At 32.1% G+C, this 13,002-nt stretch overlaps 2 protein-coding genes across 4 annotated transcripts; both read right to left on the reverse strand.

The window, feature by feature from the left end:
• Positions 1-402: 402 nt before the first annotated feature.
• Positions 403-3,525, reverse strand: LOC108220753 (ubiquitin-conjugating enzyme E2 7). Of its 2 annotated transcripts, none has more exons than XM_017394604.2 (6): positions 3,302-3,525; positions 3,092-3,194; positions 2,520-2,617; positions 2,328-2,428; positions 950-1,027; positions 403-645 (listed from the first exon to the last, which is right to left on the reverse strand). In XM_017394604.2, the coding sequence occupies exons 1-6, from the start codon at positions 3,348-3,350 to the stop codon at positions 568-570; spliced, it is 507 nt and encodes a 168-aa protein (XP_017250093.1). In that variant the 5' UTR covers positions 3,351-3,525; the 3' UTR covers positions 403-567. The 2 variants fall into 2 exon arrangements, with proteins under 2 accessions (XP_017250093.1, XP_063950479.1); XM_064094409.1 differs by having other exon boundaries at positions 403-641; positions 3,302-3,524.
• Positions 3,526-6,316: 2,791 nt separating this feature from the next.
• Positions 6,317-12,070, reverse strand: LOC108224126 (DNA-(apurinic or apyrimidinic site) endonuclease, chloroplastic). 2 transcript variants are annotated; one of them, XM_064094356.1, is made up of 12 exons: positions 11,808-12,070; positions 11,654-11,738; positions 11,446-11,546; positions 11,291-11,370; positions 10,875-11,117; positions 10,473-10,786; positions 9,661-9,771; positions 8,745-8,882; positions 8,548-8,595; positions 7,936-8,016; positions 7,314-7,473; positions 6,317-6,635 (listed from the first exon to the last, which is right to left on the reverse strand). In XM_064094356.1, exons 1-12 carry the CDS (start codon positions 11,867-11,869, stop codon positions 6,514-6,516), a joined length of 1,545 nt encoding a protein of 514 aa, XP_063950426.1. In that variant the 5' UTR covers positions 11,870-12,070; the 3' UTR covers positions 6,317-6,513. The 2 variants fall into 2 exon arrangements, with proteins under 2 accessions (XP_063950426.1, XP_063950427.1); XM_064094357.1 differs by having other exon boundaries at positions 11,654-11,730; positions 11,808-12,061.
• Positions 12,071-13,002: the final 932 nt, after the last annotated feature.

Consider the following 13,002-nt stretch of genomic DNA (forward strand, 5'->3'; position numbering starts at 1 on the left):
AAACAAAATCAGATTAAAACTTTCAAATACTATATTCCATAAATAATCTGAAACAAAATCAAATTCTGAAACTTGCTTCTAATATACCCGAAACTAAAAAAGATAGTTCTAATATTTGATATTTTTCATCCAAAAATTTCAGAAAATTAGAAAAATAGAACGGAGCGATGTGAGAGACGCCACATACACGCCCCTCGCTTCTCCTTTATATAAGTATATTGATTTTCACTTTTGGACAATTTTTATTTTATTTCAATTATTTTTCTTAAAAAGTGCATTATGTTGCCAAACATACTTACACAAACATTTTTCAAGAAATTATTATACATATTTAGAAACAAATAACATTCCACACATTTTCTCCACGGATATTTAACCTTGCTCTTGTAGCTGAAAAAGAGATTTAAACAGGAGAGGAGAAATCACCAAAGCAATTAACATCACCAATGTAAAAAAACAAATAAAAGGACAGAAAAAATGAATAAATATGAAGAACAGACAGGCCAAGGTGATGCAATGAAGAACTTTCAAGAAATATTCTGAAATGTGAAACAGTACACAGCGAGTTCACATCATCTCTTGAGACCGTCTCACACATCGGCCGACTTTCTTCTTGAAATCATCTCTTCTTTCTCTCCATTCTTTCTGTGTAGACAATCAATATAAGACTCAGACTTAAACTCTTATGATCTAAAAACGGAATTACACCCTCAGCAAAAGATACCCTTGCATTTTGACAGGAAAGTACATTTGGTGAAAAATTGTCTCCATTAAAACACCAACCAACGACAGAATTGACTTGCTTCTATGTTATATATATTTGTTGAAAAGACCCCAAAAGAAGTATATGTTGGTCTTTACTTGGGAAATCTTTATAAAAAAAATAAGGTAAATAAAACTAACTCATAAAAAAATTTAAAAAAAATTAGCAAAGATAAGAAGACATTACCGCAGCTTCCACATTTGCTGGAGATTCATCATTTGGACTTGAAAGCATTGATATAATACTTAGAACTATACTCTCTACCTGCAAAGGATATCAACGTGATATTACAGGGTAAACATATAAAGTGAACAAGTAGAAGCTAAGAGTAATCGAGAACCAAGAACGGCTTTAATAACCAAGACATATATATCATGTATTATTCATGTAGGTGCTTGCATATACATTTTTCGTGAAGCTGTTCCTATTTGGGGTGTGAATTTACAATGTAGAGTTAGATCCATCACTCCCATTTCCACAAAACATAATAATGTAGGTACTGGCAGCCGCAGGACACCCAAGTAAGACTCCACTTGTTTTGCACAAACTATAGTGTTTGTTTTAGTCCAAAGATTGATATATTTTCAGTTTGAATAAATTCCTAAACACAATGTTATAATATTAGGAGAAACTAAGTAACTAACTTTCACCCTTTAATACTCAAAACATAATCTCTTGCTTGTTCATTCTTATCACAGCAATATATATTTTCCTGTGCAAGTTAATCCCTAGGAAAACAGAATCAACATCATAACTAAGTTACTGATACATCAACACAGCAACTGGAACTTCAAAACCTATAAACCTCTAAACCGTTCTATGTCTAAGGAAAATGGGTTCTGTGAAAACCTCTAAAACTTGATCAATGTCCAAGGAAGCTGGGTTCTGTAAAAACGTCTAACTTAATAGCCTCAGATTTTGTATTTTTGCAAGGTCGATAACAAAAATTCAAATACTAACACACACATTTGCTCCCAACGAGGTCGAACCCTAGACATTTGTAACCAAGGGAGTAGGGATATCTATTAGGCTAATCCTCGCACATAATCTTTTATTCCAAAACCAACTAAAGATTGGAATCGCCACTATTCTACACTCAAATATTGGTTTTTCTTGGTCCCTCTAATACCAAATGTCGTCGATATAGATAGGTTGCTAACTAGAACTTAGATAGAGGGGAATAATTTATTTCGCAAAATTTGTAATTTCTCTACCAACATTTGGTAAAGCCAGTACATCGTAATATTTGATTTTTCTTGGTCCCTCCATTACTAAATGCTGATTCAATTAAATAGATTATTACCTATAGGAGCGCAGAAGAACATATAGCATTGCAGTTCTAAATAGTTTTTTCCACATGAAATTCGAGACATTTATTATTCCAAAAGTGCAAATTCAAACTGGTCTCTCCATGCATCTTATACTGTAATAGCATTTAGCAATGCCACCTAAACACTAACTAATAGGTCAATGTAGAAAGCCAGAACACGTAGACAATGACTAGTTTGTTCAATGCACATGTAGCCCAAGGATATAAAAAACATCATAATCACTTTTAACATACTGTATGGACTGGGGTCCAGCGCTCACTAGCAAGCTCATATCCGTTAGGATCATCACCCGGGGGATGAAGTATGGAGATGCAAACCTTCCCATCAGAGTAAACTGCAATTTATGTAACAGAATTTTAACAAAAAAATTTACTATAGATAAAAGCTTACATATTATGTAAGAACTGCACAAAGAAGATACGAACCATTGGGGTGCCATACTTCTGAGGTAAACCTCACAGTAGGAGGGCTGTTTGGATAATTCTGTGGGAACGTCATAATAGCATTAAAGAAGCCTCCATCACTGCACAGATAAATATGTTTAAAATATTATTTATCACAAGTAATATTCAAGAGACACTTATCAATTCAAACCAATAACTACCAACAAAACAAGCTGAATTTGCTTTAAAAAACAATCTTCAAAAGAGGTAACAACATTTCAAAGTTAATGCTAAACATACATGAAACTGTTAATACCAATGTAAGAAAATCCCTAGCTTAACCAATGTAGAATAACTATCTGCCACAAACTAATTACAAGAACACATAATACTTGAACAATATGAAATCCACATCTACACCATTCCCAAAACTAACAAATTTCTACTTAGAACTAAGCAATGAATTATCACAAGTGAAAGCCAATTAATACAAAATAAAATCAAAGAATAGTAAGACCTCAATTCAATCACCCATAAAAACAAAAACTTCACAAAACAATCAAATTCCAACTTCACTACACACAAACACCAAAAACAAATAACAAAAAACTCACTATAAAGTATCTGGTGGCCCAATAATTGTCACACTCCACTCAAAAAGATTACTTTCATCAACCAAGCCAGCTGAAAACCCATCCACCGGATTCTTACAAAGATCTGAAATTGAAAATCAAGAAACCATATATAAAAAATCAAGAAAACCCATAAAAATTCAATAAATCAAGAAATAAAGTGGTGGGGTTTAGTGCAAAATAAAGAGGTACCCTTGAGTTGCTTTTGCAAAAGGAGGCTTGCTTGTGATGGTGAAGCCATGGGGTCGAGTTACAGAAACTGTTGCTGTATGTATATGCGTAAGTATATATGTTGAGATTGCAAAGAAGATTGTGGGTTTTTATGGTGTTTTTATATGGTCTGATAAAGAGTTAAATCGACGTAACACAGTTAAACAAGTTCACATTGGAACAAATGATTAAACAAGTTTTCTTTTAACTTGCGTACTGGTTCACTGGATTCATGAATATAGTGTCTAAAAGCATAAAAGCACGTGCGAGGCACCGGCCTCTAGTTTTTATTATGTTTTAAATAATTTTCATGTGTCATCATATTGTTCTCTTACGGGCTTTGAGTTTGTATTATGTTTTAAATAATATTCGTGTGCCATCATATTGTTTCGAGCGTAACTATTACATTTTATTTTTTGACAAAATATGTAAATATGAAAAATGTAATATTTGCAACCTAATAGCATTAATAGTAATAATAAGTACTATTCCCTCTGTCCCAATTTATATGACCCTTATTCCTTTTTAGGATATCTCTAAAATAATGAACTTATTGTACTTACTATTTTTAAACACTACTTTTCACTATTACACCAAATACTTCTCTATTTTATACTTTTTTTTATTTAATAAACACTATTACACTCACGACTTACCTCCACTATCTCAAATCTATTATTAAATTTTGATATGTTCCACCACTTTACCCACTTTCCAACTAAATTTACTCTTTTTTTTATTACCTTTTTCTTAATCTCCGTGAAAGTTAAATAATGTCACTTAAAATGAGATGAAGGGAGTATATTTTTTTAAAAAAATATGGATCAAAAACTACATTTGAACTGATATTTCTATATTCGAATTCGTTAGGATATAGAGACCATTATCAAATTATATATGATCAAAATTATATTCGAAATTAATACTGAAACTTTTGTATTTTAAATATATTATACCTCATTAAAAGTATCTGTAATTTATTGTTGAAATTATTAAATTATTTCAACTAATATACCATGATTTTGATGAAAACCTGTTCTTCATATGTGAATTAAGATAACCTAAATCATGATTAAATGAAGATGTGTGGTTCGCGTTGCCTTACATTTATTTCTTCTTCTTTGAGAGCACGTTTGCATAATTGTTAAAGTGATACATGATGGAGCAAATCATCAACACATTCTTTTTAGTATATGTTGCACACATCTTGTATAAATAGAAATTATAACATATGTTGTATGTAAAAAGACATATACCTTATTTTATTATAAAAGTATCAATTGAACTACTAACCGTGTAATTGCACCCGAAAAATTTCCGACACATTTGACGTGTCTTATCCTTTTATTTTTATGTTGACTTTTGATTAACAATATAGAATTTCTTTAAATTCACCTTCATATCACAAGTTAAAGTATTTCATATACATATATCATCAAAATGACATCGTTTAGATATATTTTCTGACATAAAATTTGAAATATTGTCACTATTCTTATATCTATAATTTTTTTTAAAAAGATTTACACATCAAATTCTGAATTCATAGTTTTAAATAAAAAAAATATTCTAAATAGGAATATTCTTTCAGTTATCTTATTTCGTGTTCTCCAAGATATTGTAATCTATTTATGAATCGTCTTTTATAATAAAAGAAATTAATATGACATAGTCCATTTCGAAAGCCTATCAATTTTCCTTTCAAAGATGCTCGCTTAAATCTCAGTTTTTGTGCTTATTTCTCACATTCATGACTTAAAATTTCTATAATATTGTATCGGTGCTCGTTTAAACTATTAAGTTAGATTTGAATTCGTTCATTTTTATTCAAATATGAATTATATCTATTTTTAGAAACCTGAATCATGACTCGAACCCGATTATTCATATTCTTTTTCAATTTTAAATTTATTTACATAAATAATTAATTTATAGATATTAATCTATCATGTAAACAATATACGAGACTTGACTGAAATAATAACTTATCTCAAATAAATAAGATACGGAAACGAATATAAATACAAAAGTTTTAAAATATGTGGTTAATGCTTTTGAATAACAAGCTAATTGTTTGTGTAGTTCAAGTGGTTTGAGTGATGTATTTGTATCGGAGAGGTCCTGAGTTCGAGTCTTATGAATAACATCTTTTTTATATATATGAGAAGAGGTTAGGTTCGGAGTTAGGCTCAGGTTCGGAGGTAAGTAATTTATTTGCTCAGGAGGGAGGCTTGTCACGAACGTGTTGGGCTATTATATATATAAGTAGAAAGTAGATATATTTTTTTATTGTTGTGTACTATTATTGACTTGAATCGTTCATTGCTGTATTTGTTTTTTTTTTTTTGAATAATTGTATTTGTTTTTTATTAATCACCTTATAAAAATTCAATATAAATATTTACATTATGTAGAATTCGAAAATTACAAATACAATATTAAAAATTATAAATACATTATTTGAACCTAGATGGCTAGATAAAGTAATAAGAAAGTTAATTAAAAATATATTCTAACAGATTAATAAACTTGGAGGATAAACAAGAACCAGAATTCAAGAATTTGGAATCATCGAACATAAATATTTACCACTACATTTTCAAATTTAAAAAAAATTAATTTGATAACAAACGGTATCAATTCTACCACAAGTGGACTCAATATCAAATCCTTGCGTTTGTTGTGTGTATACTTTTTCTTAACCTTCAGAATCTTTGTTACAATCCATTTTTGACATTTTGCATTTTGCTTGCATCCTTAATCCTTCGTGTTGTCTTGTAGTTTAGTTTTTTCACATTATACTTTTCATCAGTGTAGTATAGTATAGCCAACAGAAGGTTATATGGGTTCCACATGTAAAAGGGAAAAATGCAGGGACATTGTTGACAACAGTCAATAGTCCGGTGGTAGTACTGAGAATATCCCGAAACTTTACTTAACATAGCTTTAAAGGAGAAATTGCTCATCATAGCAGTACTCTGTCCAATGCTTAGAGTCTTCTGAAACACATATAGGTGATGCATATATGCATATTCAAGTCCAGTTATGCCAGATTTAACATAAAAATTCAGTTCGGCAGATATTTACACAAAAATGTCATATGATGACAGGCTGCAGATATAATATAATATTCCTCCTTTTTTAAGAGGCATTATACCAACGTATGAGCCAAGAAGTTAATAGTTCTACCTAACCTAGAGCGTAAGAATGAGGCCAATAGGACAATGATCACTACCACCAACATCTGGGAGAATATACGAGTCATAAACCTTGTCGGAGATGGACTCTGAAACAAGGAAGTAATCCAAGCGCCATCCTGTTTCACAATACAAGAATTAATAAAGAATAGTAAACAGAAAGGGTTTAATCAGGGAACACTCAAAGTGCAGCGAAGTTTAGTACACATTTCTGCTATACTAGGGAGTGATGAGCAAGTAATGTTACTTAACATCTCATCCTGTATAGGGTTGATACATAAAGACGTTGCTTCATTTTTCACACGAGCCTAGACTGATGGTTCACGGTTCTGCTATACTAGGGAGTAATAAGCAAGTAATGTTACTTAACATCTCATCCTGTATAGGGTTGTTACATAAAGATGTTGCTTCATTTTTCAAATGAGCCTAGACTGATATAACCATCGGTCATGTTTCAAAGAACCATTGACCGATTTTAATTTCAGCAAAGTTCATGACATACTAAGTGCAGCTTGGCAATCAACTCAGAAATATAAGGTTATCTACTAACAACAAAGATAAATTTAACATAATCAATTCACATAAAGTTATTATAACGTAAAAGCCAAATTGACAGGGCAGAATACATGTTTAAATAATCAACAGGATTTGGTCCAATACTTGCGTCTTTCCTATTTCAAAAAGTCGCTGCTCAGGTATTGTTACAGAAATGCAGTTTGCAGGTAAATTATCATTTTAACAACCAATGTGTGGGTTTGTGAAGAAATTGACTAGAATAAAATACTATTAAACAATACCTTTATTTGTCTTGCGTGCATTATGCCTGTAATTCCAGTAAGTATAGCCAACAACACCAGGATGCTGATTCCTAAACGTGTCAACGAAGCCATTTTTTAAGTAGTTTGTCTCGAATGACTGCCTTTCTTCAATCGTAAAACCAGCACTTCTCTTATTTCCCTGCATAGCAGAATAGATGAGAATAGATGATAGGTTAACAAGTTTATTAGCCAACCACTGGTGTTACCAAAAATAGTCGTGAAAACACAAAAACAAATCTTACCAATGTTTTTTAAAAAGAATTACAAATTTGAGAGATTGCATCAACTTTTTATTAAGAAGAATATTGATTGGAGGTCACATGCATCTCTCATATTTTAAATGCCAGTAATCGATTTAGTACATGCATCGTACCACTTGAGTTTTACAATGAGTATTTGGTGCGCGGGAAAGAACCCTGATTTTCGTCTGGAACTTATTAATTATTGGATGTGAATATTTGAAGCTCTGAATATCAGATATGGCCTTCTAGGCCACTAGGATTTGCATGAACATGATTAGGTGATATGCATCTTATCACCAGAGTAGGTAATAGCTGCCTTTTCGTATATAGATGAACAGTATTATATATGCTGAACTTACTGCAGGATTATAAATATCGATTTCTTCATGCGCACAATTCAAATCTCCCGTTAAAATAACAGGCTTCATCTTCTCTAGCTCCTGTACAAGGCAAGGAAGGCCGTCAACACAACATCAAATCAATTGAATAACAGTAGTAATCAATTTTCTAATTTAGAAGCACATGAGATATAAGCCAATATTGAATCCTCCTTCTAAATCACATATTTTAGACAGAATTTGAAGACGAATAGTAAAAAAGAAAAAACAGGAGGATAAGAACAGAGGAATAAAAATCCAGATTTATGTTTACTAAATTAGTTTTAGGTTTTGCACAATATGGCCTTTGAACCTACATCTGCACGTCATTTTCAAACTGGAAGAACCAAGAGAAGAGGAAAACACATAATAGAATACAAAATGGATTTTAAAAAAATTATATGTAAGCTGTCACTAAACACATGATAGAAGATTAATTGGCCGTAACTCACCAAATTAGCTATCCGTCATACATATGTACACTATATGTAAGTGTAACATATCTTCAATGGGTGTGAGAGAGAAGCGAAAGATGCATGTGCAACTATGCAGCAATGTGAAACATTCTATAGCAAAAAGAAAAAAAAGACTTACTTTCATGTAATTGCTTAGAGAAGTATCCCACTCAGTAACTCTGTATGACTAGAATTAAAAAAGTTTATTAGCGCAGATCAGTTTTTGTAAAAAAAAGTATGACTAAACATAAGGTAAATTAGATCTGGCTCCAAATATGATGAAACAACAAGGAATGAACCAAGTAAATGATTTACTAATATTTCCATGCCACTTACCAGTCTTTTTAGACCATCACCTGAATTTGGAACATAACTACATAGCAAATAGAAAGAATCAAACTCTACTGTCACAAGACGCCCTTCACTATCATGATCTGATATGCCAAGGCCATATCTCACTGAAAGTGGTTTTATCTGCCAGAAACATCATAATAGACAGTCACATATGAACATATATAAATATTCAGAAACAACTTCTGACTGAAATTTTACATCAGATATGTAAAGCAATTATTAAGATGCAAACTTGCTCAATCATGATTAAGTTTAGACTGTAGTCCTTATTCCTCGATGCAAAAAAATCAGTCAACTTTTTTGTTTAGTTAATTACAACTTCCATAGTACTCTTGGTCAATGATCATAGTGACCATATACATCATACATGTCTTCAGAGAGATTAATCACAATTAAGGCTACAAGATGACTAGCCGCCAACATAACTATCATGAAACTATTGATCTAAGATCATTCATTTGCTAACTGGAAAGAAAGAAACTTTACATAAAGTTGTAAATGAAATATATAAAAGGATGAGTATTCATAAATGTCAAGAATACATTTTAAATTTTATTTCTCACACCAAGTGAATATAACCTGATCCATCAGCAGCTCTTATGCCTAAGTGCCACGCATATATGGTTGAAGTGTGTTTACTGTGTTCAAGTGCTTCTACCATCTACTATTTACTGCCTAACAATGAACAGTTGTAAAACTCTCCTTCCCTAAGGTCCAGAATTCACAAAAAAGTTCCAGTTTTCGCTGGTCATAAAATTAAAAAACAGATATAAAAGCTTCACTACTACCTTTGAACCAGTCAATAGAAAAGAAAGTTAGATATGACCTATTATAACAAGTAAATCATAACAAGGTAATCATAACAGCTTAAACACAAGCTTCTCATAAAATGTCGTACCCTTGAGATAATTGCAGTACCAGAATACCCAAGCTTGGAAACGCTACATGTCCAAAAGCTATCTTTATATCCTTCAAGAAGAGAGCATTTGATTGCCTCGACATCTTTCTCCTGTTGTGAAAGGAAATTTCTTATTACTTTTTGTCTATTACTGCAAACTGCAGAATATAGGTTGTGTTGCCACTGGATGTGATAATAAAATCCCAATCACTGTCATTTATGCTACATAGAATAAATGCAACTGCAATGTCAAATCTGTACTGGTTCAAACACAACTCACTAAGTAACTCATAGCGTGTGACATGCATATCTTAATTCATGTGTACTTTTCCGTATTTAGCAATGACTAGCTCCTTTTATATTAGTACGAATATCAGGACTGCTGTCAAGTGGTCAAGCAATTATGACCCACGTGTACACTGTCTACTGATAAAAAAAAATGACTTGAAAGGCATTGATACAGTATCGAATCATTTATTCTCCATGTCATGCCCATTACAAAGAGGAGCTGTTGGATTGGAGTTTAAGGTTTCTAATAAATGATCATATTCATAAGGTGCTCGCTCGCTCACTCTTATAGTTATTAGTTTATCCTCAATTAGATCAATACATAGATTATTGTTATTAGCATCTATTTGTGTCATCCTTTAGCTCAGTAATACAGTAATTACTTCAATGCTGTTCTGAGCCAAGCTTATCCCTTCGATGATAAGATACCCTGACCAACAACCTATTAGCAATTTAGCACTTAAGTCCCAGAATGCATGTTTAAGATAATCTAGTTCGAGACTACAGAATTAGGAGATACATGCCTGTAATTTAGTTTCTTGCAAGCACAACACATCAAAGTCTTCCCTTTGTGCAAGTTGCAGTGCAGAAAAGCCTTCTAATTTCAGTAAAGCTCGTAAGCCATTGACATTCCAAGACATCAACTTAACATGCTTTGTATCAGCAGTAAGACGAGGCTTCCTCATGGTCCGGGGATTGTAAGGTATCCACCCTTTTTGTGGCTTCTTGTGTGCAAGAACAGTCCAGGGTTCAAATTGATTCTCTATAAGATCAACCATCTTAGATTCTCCATCCACTTCCGCTGGAACGTCTTCCTTTGCACATAGAGCTTTACTAACTGAAGACATAATAAACAATTAACAAACATTTTAGTTGTCATCAAAGGTGGTAGAAAAACACAAAGAAATTTCCAAGTACAAAATAACCTGTTGCCTTGTTAGATCTTATTGATGTAACTTTATCTTTAGCAACTCGCTTGGTTTTAGATTCCGCAATGGTTTCCTCATCTGGTGCCTTATTCACACCTTTCTTGGTCCGTTTCGCCACAGCAACCTTTGAAACAGTAGAACTGACGCTCTCGGCTTGTATCTGAACAGACGAACTTTCAACCTTCCTTTTCAGATTTTCCTTCGAAGAATTTGATTTCGGTTCCATGTTTTTGCAGTCGTCTGCAATTAGTGAATTTTCATCTCAACTAACAGAAGTTTCCATACCACAAAATGAAAGCATATAAAACCTCCAAGTCATCATCAGTGTCCACCACCCCAACCTTCTAATATTTTACACATATATAGTAATAACAACAATATTACACCAATATTCCGCGTTAAAATTACATTACCACCAGGATTTGAGCTTAGATAAGCCCTCAAAGCATCCACCAGCTCAGTTTTACGCCCTTTCACCGGGACACCAACACTCCTGCAATTAACAAAACTCATTAAAAACACACAAATCATCAAAAACTCACTTACAAACAGAACAGCAAGCACAAACCTTAGCTTCTGTCTCAATTGAACAACTGACAACCTATCTATACTATCCGAATCACTCTCAAAATCATTTTCAACATTTCCAGCTTCAGACTCATCATCACTCTACAAACCAACAGCATATCACAAAAGTTAACTCAAACAAAACACAATCTGCAAAGTCATTATCAAAAAATTAATTAACAAATAAATAAAACTAATTAATTAATTACTTTGGCAATAATAGTAGGTTTAGAGGTAGCTTTAGAAGACGCCATTGCTCTTGAGAACCCTAAACTGCTTTGGACCACTGCAAGACTGAAACGACGTCGGTTAACGAGATATGCACAAAAATGGTGTATATGATTTTATGTCTGAGTGTATTACCTTGGACGAATTAGGAAAGTGCGGAAACCTAGTATTGTGGGAGATGGAAATACATGATACATTGAGAGGGGGACAGGATAAAGAGACGGGGTGCGTATGTTAAGGGAGGAGAGGAGGCGCAGGATAGCAGCATGACGAGGAGGAGCTATGTTAGGGTTGTGAGATAGGCGGCAAGGTTCGTCAGGTGTGGCAACGGTCAAGTCGGAGGACGTCGGGGAGGACGCGTATTAGAGCATCTCCAACGCAGGTCACCTGTTAGCTTTAAAATCTACGTGTCAGTCTATATATCTAAACCCTAAAAAAAACACAACTCCAAGGCAGTTGAATCAGTGTCTGTCATCTATATCATATCCACGTCATTTTCTTTTAAAATTTAATTTTCTCTGCTTTAACCCCTAGGTGTCTATATTATATTATATATGTAGAGTTAAGTTCTATGTAGTCCACATATTTACTGTAGTACCGTAGACCACGTATGTTCTGCAATTATAGAATGACATAAACACATTGCAAGATGTATGAAACTTGTTATTTTGTGAAATACATTCTATAAATATCACTATTTCATGAAAAATATTGAAAATCATTTATGTTCGACAAGTAGAACACATATGTTCTGTAATATGTAAATATGTTCTGCAAACTTAACATGTTTTGCAGAATAATGTGTTTTTCACTATTTAATTTGTAGAATGTTTAGGATTGTCAAAATTTTTAACAAAAGAATGATGTTTATAGAATTTGATTTGCAAAATAACACATTTTACAATGTTTTTATGTCATTCCATAGTTGCAGAACATACATGGTCTACGGTACTACAGTAAATATGTGGATTACATGGAACTTTGTTCTATATATGTATTATAATATTATAATTCTATTATATATATATATGTATTTGTATAACTTTTAATTTTTATAATTTAATTTTATGCATTGTTAAGTGTAAAAATATTTATAAAAAATTAATAATATAATAAAACTAATATAATAACTTATATAGTTATTTAACGTCAATTGTGAATTTTTAACAAAGAAAATTAGTATATATTTTTTTTAATTATATTTTTTATTTTCACTTATATTAAATAATAAAATAATTATCTTTATATTTTTAATTCTTTCAAAACCTTTTTCAAAAGATAATTATCAATAGATAGTTAACTTAAAATCTTTCATTTTGACTTTTATTCT

This window comes from Daucus carota, chromosome 5 (assembly GCF_001625215.2).
Source record: "Daucus carota subsp. sativus chromosome 5, DH1 v3.0, whole genome shotgun sequence".
NCBI lineage: Eukaryota > Viridiplantae > Streptophyta > Magnoliopsida > Apiales > Apiaceae > Daucus > Daucus carota.

Excerpts from the sequence above, each read along its gene's own strand:
- LOC108220753 (XM_017394604.2), bottom strand. The coding sequence starts at position 3,350 with ATGGCTTCACCATCACAAGCAAGCCTCCTTTTGCAAAAGCAACTCAAG. Across the intron at positions 3,195-3,301 it reads TTTGCAAAAGCAACTCAAGG|ATCTTTGTAAGAATCCGGTG; the intron begins GTACCTCTTTAT and ends TTTCAATTTCAG. Across the intron at positions 2,429-2,519 it reads AGAAGTATGGCACCCCAATG|TTTACTCTGATGGGAAGGTT; the intron begins GTTCGTATCTTC and ends CATAAATTGCAG.
- LOC108224126 (XM_064094356.1), bottom strand. The coding sequence starts at position 11,869 with ATGTATCATGTATTTCCATCTCCCACAATACTAGGTTTCCGCACTTTC. Across the intron at positions 10,787-10,874 it reads AAGATCTAACAAGGCAACAG|TTAGTAAAGCTCTATGTGCA; the intron begins GTTATTTTGTAC and ends TTATGTCTTCAG. Across the intron at positions 8,017-8,547 it reads CTCTAAGCAATTACATGAAA|GAGCTAGAGAAGATGAAGCC; the intron begins GTAAGTCTTTTT and ends TGCCTTGTACAG.